This window comes from Electrona antarctica (assembly GCF_951216825.1).
Source record: "Electrona antarctica genome assembly, chromosome: 5".
NCBI lineage: Eukaryota > Metazoa > Chordata > Actinopteri > Myctophiformes > Myctophidae > Electrona > Electrona antarctica.
In genome coordinates this window covers 58,793,422-58,800,201 of record NC_136810.1, presented here as the reverse complement: position 1 = coordinate 58,800,201, position 6,780 = coordinate 58,793,422, and the positions used below count along the sequence as shown (strand labels likewise).

The window sequence follows — 6,780 nt, the reverse complement described above, 5'->3', positions numbered from 1 at the left end:
TACAGGAAGGTGACACAGGTGGAAGAGGATCAGCACTATCCAGATCACCCAGACAGATTTACCTACTGGGACCAGGTTCTGTGTAGAGAGACTCTGACTGGACGGTGTTACTCTGAGGTAGAGTGGAGTGGACGGGTTTATATATCAGGGACAACCAGAGAAATCAAGAGGAGAGGAGAGGACTGTAGGTTAGGATACAACAACGTGTCCTGGAGTCTGGAATGTGCTGAGTATGACAACAGTTACTATGTCCTTCACAATAGGAGGAGAACTAAACTCTCTGTCCGTCCCTCTGACTCTGTCCTCGGTCTCCGTCGCTCCAACAGAGTAGCAGTGTACGTGGACTGCTCTGCTGGCACTCTGTCCTTCTACAAAGTGTCCTCTAACACACTGACACACCTTCACACCTTCCAGACCACTTCCACTGAACCACTCTGTGTTGGGTTCTGGTGCTGGATGTCTGGTTCCTCAGTGTCTCTGTGTCAGATCTAGGAGGAACAGTAACACCATGTGACCTGGATGCACTCATGCACACACGCATGCACACACGCACACACACACACAGCACACACAGCCCTGAATGACCATAACAGGTCTGTAACTCGGAGAGTGATCTGACCTCATCAAACCCTGTACACTCAAGACACGCTCCATATGTGGCCAGTACAGAATTCACTCCATATGTTGATCTGACCCCCACCATGCCAAAGCGCCAGCTCTCGCCCAGCAGTCTGCTGTCACCCAGGAGGATGCATTATTATTAATATTATAACTCAACCTTAATTGAATTCACACTTCCAGCATGATCAGATGATCCTGATCAGAAGCAAGACCATCAGTTCAACACAGACAAATGGATGATAGTGATTCATCAAAGTCCTTTAGTTTATCAGACAGTGGATGGATTTGTTTTTACACCCTGATACCCCGACCAGGACAGGCTTCAGACGCCCCTCCATAGGAGACCAGTGTTGTTTTTGATTTTAGTTTTAGTCTCTTCAATAGTTTTCATTTAGTTTCAGTCACCCGGAATGTTTTAGTGTTAGTCTCGTTTTAGTCGACTAAATATCATAAGATTTTAGTCGGCTAAATCTACAGTTGATTTAGTCAACTAAAATGTATTTTGGCGGGCCTTGATGCCGTCATTTTTACACTTTCTGAAAATAGCCGATCTACAAGCTCACAACGCGTCGCGTGCAGCGCGGTGCGTTGTGAGCTTGTAGATCTGCTATTTTCAGCATGCAACCTAGTGTAAAATGACTTTTACTGGATCTCTTGTCCACTAGTCCCTTCCTCACATTTTAGTCTAGTTTTTATTTGTCGACGAAATTGTCAGTACATTTAGTCTTAGTTTTAGTCATAGCTTCGTTTTCATCAGTGGAAAAAAGGTAGTCGACGAACATTTTTCGTCTTAAGTTTTAGTCGAGGAAATCAACAGTGGATCTGAAGTCATTTGATTTGGCGTTAGGAACCCGTTGCTGTCCACCACAGGGCAGTGTTTATGCATAACCTCCCACATTAAAGGCATATATCTCTGCTGTCTGAAGGAAACCCCAGAACTCCATCTTTGAGGTTTTTGATTTTTTTCTCCATAAATCAGTGCTATTGAACACCCTTTACGTCTGTGTGTTGTTTCGAAAATATTGAACCAATGGAAAGTAGTAAAAAACGCATTGGACCCTCAAAATGTCTGCTAAAGCAACTAACTCCACCACCTCTCATGGAAGTAATTGACAATATATAAAGTTACAACACCAACTTTGATGACGCTTTATTGCTTTGTTTTTTAAAAAAAAATCACACCCGTGTGAACTGAGTGGTGTAAGGTATTATATAGCCTGATCAGCTCTGATCTGACGTAATGTCTGACGTAATGAAATCACACCCGGGTGAACTGGGTGAACGTAGCGACCATGCTCATTTTTTGGTACGAACAGACAGACAGACAGACAGACAGACAGACAGACACGTAAACTAACAAAGTTTACACCACTCAAATATAAGGTTTTCTTAATTTCCTGAAAAATGTATATTTTTCATTTCCTGAAAAATAAACATTTTGGAGTTATGAGGTTTCCTCCCGACAGCAGAGATATGCTCTAACGCTAACCACTACACTAGGACGGCCCGACCGTAGGTCACATTTACTGTGAAAACCTGCATCTCTGTGTGTTAGTCACGCCTCCATATATGGTCACGCCTCCTTACATCACACCTCCATACATGGTCACGCCTCGTGACATCACACCTCCATACATGGTCACGCCTCGTGACATCACGCCTCCATACATGGTCACGCCTCGTGACATCACGCCTCCATACATGGTCACGCCTCGTGACATCACACCTCCATACATGGTCATGCCTCGTGACATCACACCTCCATACATGGTCACGCCTCGTGACATCACACCTCCATACATGGTCATGCCTCGTGACATCACACCTCCATACATGGTCACGCCTCGTGACATATCATGCCACCATATATGGCCATCTCTGAAGATCACAACCTCATCTAACCCTGGATAACCATACATGGAGAAGACTTCACCTAGATCTGCATATATGGAGCCGGCCAGCAACTCTACATCTGACCTCAAACCTCAAACCCATCGATCTCCATATATGGAGCTGACCTGTTCTGACATTCCATATGTTGATCTGACCTCATCAAACCCTGTACACTCAAGACACGCTCCATATATGGCCAGTACATAATTCATTCCATATCTTGATCCGACCCCCCCCCCCCCCCCCCCCCCCATGCCAAAGCGCCTTTTTTAGGGCGAGGTCGCTTCTCGCCCTCAGGGCGTCTTACTGTGTATATATTAAACAGTGTAATTGAGTATATTTACTATGCAAATATTCTCATCACATATCAATTGATATGTAATGTTGTATTTTTTAATTATGATACAATGTAGTCGTGAAAAATATGTTGCGTTGAAGTGTCCAATCCGAACTGCTGTCTGCTGCAGATAATTGATTTTATTCATGTTACTCAATGGAAGAGATTTCTTTCTTTCTTCCTTCCAGACAGTACTGTATCATACTGTGTAACCTTTTCAATGAAAAGTTATTTTTGCTATAAATATTTCACTGCATGTTTCCAATAACCATTCTATGTGGGGGTTTTTTGTTTGTTTTTTGGAACTTCTCTAAACTCTATTTTGAACAAGACTGTCTGCCTGACACACCAGAATTATATTAAATTAAATTCAGATTGTTGACGTCCCTATTTCCTTGTCTTTATTCTAAGCCATTGGCGCACAGCTCCACTATTCCTAACGATAGTTGAAGCCCAGTGGCCATACATTTCACACAAGCGTCTTAAGTTTCTTCTTCTCAGATATTTGGGCTTGCAGCTGCGGTCACACTTGTTGACCGCACTTGTTGTGAACATTTTGTAGTGGCTCTCTGAAGTCTATAGGCTCTTGTGTACATTCACCAATATTGTGTATTATGCATACTTGGAAGTATTGTGATGCCTTGCTTCAGACCCTGCCCTTTTACCCGTTTGTAAAACAATCACCCTTTCCAGACCACGAATGCAGCATTTACTATGTGGCACTCCTTTCCATGCCATGCCGGAAGGCAGCATTCAGGAGAATCGCTTTTGAAATCCATGTCGTTACACCGCATCTCCACTAGCTAAAGAGTGCTGGGTTGCGCCCCGAAAATAGCTGATCTACAAGCTCTCAATAGCTCTCGATAGCGAAAACATTTTCGCTATTGTCCAAAAGTGCCCTCTTACGGGATTTTAGTAGCCTGGTATCCAGCCTGCTTCGCTACGTTCGGCGGATTTTTTTTTCTCTCTTCGCTTATCAGTCTGGAAAGCCTCCTATCTCCAAGGGAGGCGGGACATGCCAAAAGCTTCGAAACCTAACGTGGCTTCTGATTGGTCTGTGGTGCGGGGCGGGACAAAGCACCAGTGAGACGTCATAGCAAAGCGCATGTGAAAAGCATGGAGGGTGGCGCTGGCTGATGACGTAGGTTGCCTAACGCTACTCTCATTCGTTGGAACAACATCCAATCAGCAACGACGTTGACTACGTAACATATGTAGTTCTAGTGTAGTTCTGCAAAACCTCCCAATGGGAGGCTTTCCAGACTGATAAGCGAAGAGAGAAAAAAAAATCCGCCGAACGTAGCGAAGCAGGCTGGATACCAGGCTAGGATTTTAGCCCCTGTCCCTCTAACACTCTGCACTCTGCTCAGACTCTAAATCTGATCTGGAGCAGCTAGACAGGGATTGGTGATTTCACACTGGTCAGCTCGTCTCGTTTCAAAAGGCACATGACCCATTCAATATCAACATTTACTTCTTTGAGCGGGGTCCGCACGTAATTCCGACAGAGCATTAGTCTGTGTCATATCCTCTCCAGTTGACATGATTTCATTACAAATATGTCAATACATCAATAATTAAGACTTGCATTATTTTGTAGTAAAAACATTATATTTGTTTAATTGTATTCAAGTGGGACGGTTTGTGACACTTAGAGTACATTTATATTATTATACGTTTATTATTATTATTATTATTAGGTCATAAGAGTTAGCTGACCTAACACAGAAAAGGAGACTCTAAATCTGATCTGGAGCAGCTAGACAGGGATTGGTGATTTCACACTGGTCAGCTCATCTCGTTTCAAAAGGCACATTTACTTCTTTGAGCAGGATCCGCACGTAATTCCGTGGACATTAGTCCATGTCAGACATGCGGTGCTCCTGTGCTTGCGGTTATGGTTAGTTTAGGGTTTGAGGTAGGTTGTCGTTTGTCGGACCATGAATGACTAGTCTGAACTCTGAACTAAGTACTGCACCCCTTTGAGCTGCTTGGAATCTGGCCTCAAATCCTAAGCCTTTGGCACCCTCTAGCTGTAGCAGCAAAACACATACAGTACTAGATAGAAAGATAGATGGATAGATAGATGGATGCTTTGCCCTGGCTTGCAGACGTTCATTTTGTACTAAGAAGCCATCAGGAATTCAGGTTACAAAGAAATAGGAACACAATAAATACACAATACATAGACAGATCACACAATGCATTGACAATACTACACAGCTCCTCTTACAGAGAGCATGATGGAATAGGCTACCAGTCACAGTTCAAGAGGCATCACATTACACATGTTATGCACAGAACAGAGATGTGGTCTGCTTGTTCACAAGTCCTGTACTTGTGGGGACAAATCATGTTCAAATGCTTTTTCAGGATTTCTGACTGACAGTATAGTGACCAACCATTATTGAAAGTGACATTCACATGAATCACTAGTCGTTTCCACCCCCCTTCACAGCAAGACTATACTTTCAGGGATCATTTCTATGGTTTTCAACTTGAGAGATGAGTTTCTTTTTTTTTTAAGATGTTTTTGGGTATTTTTGTCTTTGATAGATGACAGTACGGTCTGTAACTCTGAGTGTACAAATGTACAAATGCATTTGTACACTCTGAGTTACATTAACATGGATTTTACAATATAAATTGGGGGTCCCAGAGGTAGAAATGCCATTAAATGGGGTCCGTATAGACTAATGCATGTCAAACTTGAAGGGGTTGAGAGTCACTGCTAGAGCCGTGAACATCTTCTCTTATGGGGGTCCGGATCCCTGGCATATATTTTCAAATGGGGGTCCGTGGGCTAATGAGTGTCCATTTGGGGGTCCTTGACATGAACATGTTTGGGAACCACTGTTATAGCCTAGGCTACAAAATAAATCACACCCGTGTGAAGTGAGGGGCGCTAATATATTAAAGTCTAACTAATGGTGATATAAAACAAACATTAAACGCCATTAACAATAAAGAGACAATATGACGTAATGAGGCACATTATGACGTAAATAAAACAAACATTTAACTGAAGACAAACATTAAACCTGTATATAGGAGGGGCTGGCGCCCCTCAAAAAGTAATATAAAGTAATGTAAAGTATGCATGATGACGATGTGAACATGCACCGTACATCATTATCAGACACATTCTACTTGGGCTGGCCTGCTAAAGGTTAGAAGTGCCATTTTCAGCAGTAGGCTACCCCATAAGTTATTGCTGCACATGATCTAGAAATATTGTATCCTGGCCATTCATGCAAGAAGGAGGAGGAGAAGGAGAGAGGAGAAAAAGAGGAGAAAGAGAGAAAAAAGAGGAACAGAGAGAGAGAAGAAAAATGGTGCTTTACTGTAGCCATTTATGTTTGATGTGTGCCAGATTTGGTCACCTTTGATGTTTTGGACGTGTGACAGACGGTATTCGAACCAGCGGCCCTATGTTCTTGAAGGTCTCCCATTCAGGGAGTGTCATAGTGACATAGATGCCCTTATATGGACACAGCCAGTGTGGGGAAACCCCATGCAGCTTTCAAAACACAACGTGCATTAACTGCATTTGTCACTAATATTGTTCGTTCACATGAATTTTCATTCAACAAGTTATTAATTATTATACTCATTCAATATGCTTTATAATTTCACTTGTCATACTGTCATGATGCTATTCACTGTTGCCTGTCAGTGCAGGAGATGAGCTTGTTTATAATAATAAATATAACATAATAATGATAATCGCTAAATCAATTAACTGTATACAGTGCTGTATACATCCTGGTTATTTGGCTCTACTGCCAGTGTGCATGGGTTAGCTAAGAATGAAAACATTACTTTTTAACCCATAATTATGTTTATCAGTGGCATTGAATGGGTGCTGGTTAGCTATTTTGTTATTGCTAAATAACAATGAATGGTTAGCAGTGTAAATCACTTCTCAT

At 42.4% G+C, this 6,780-nt stretch overlaps 1 protein-coding gene across 1 annotated transcript in view; it reads left to right on the top strand.

Annotated features, from left to right (window-relative positions):
• LOC306924072 (NACHT, LRR and PYD domains-containing protein 3-like) overlaps positions 1 to 557 on the top strand; it is a gene marked incomplete at its 5' end in the record, with an annotated part of 23,923 nt that extends 23,366 nt beyond the window's left edge. The window contains one exon of the mRNA XM_079502413.1: positions 1 to 557. This exon is cut by the window's left edge and continues 51 nt beyond it. Within this exon, the coding sequence (XP_079358539.1) occupies positions 1 to 492 (492 nt within the window). The 3' untranslated portion in view covers positions 493 to 557.
• Between the last annotated feature and the right edge of the window lie 6,223 nt (positions 558 to 6,780).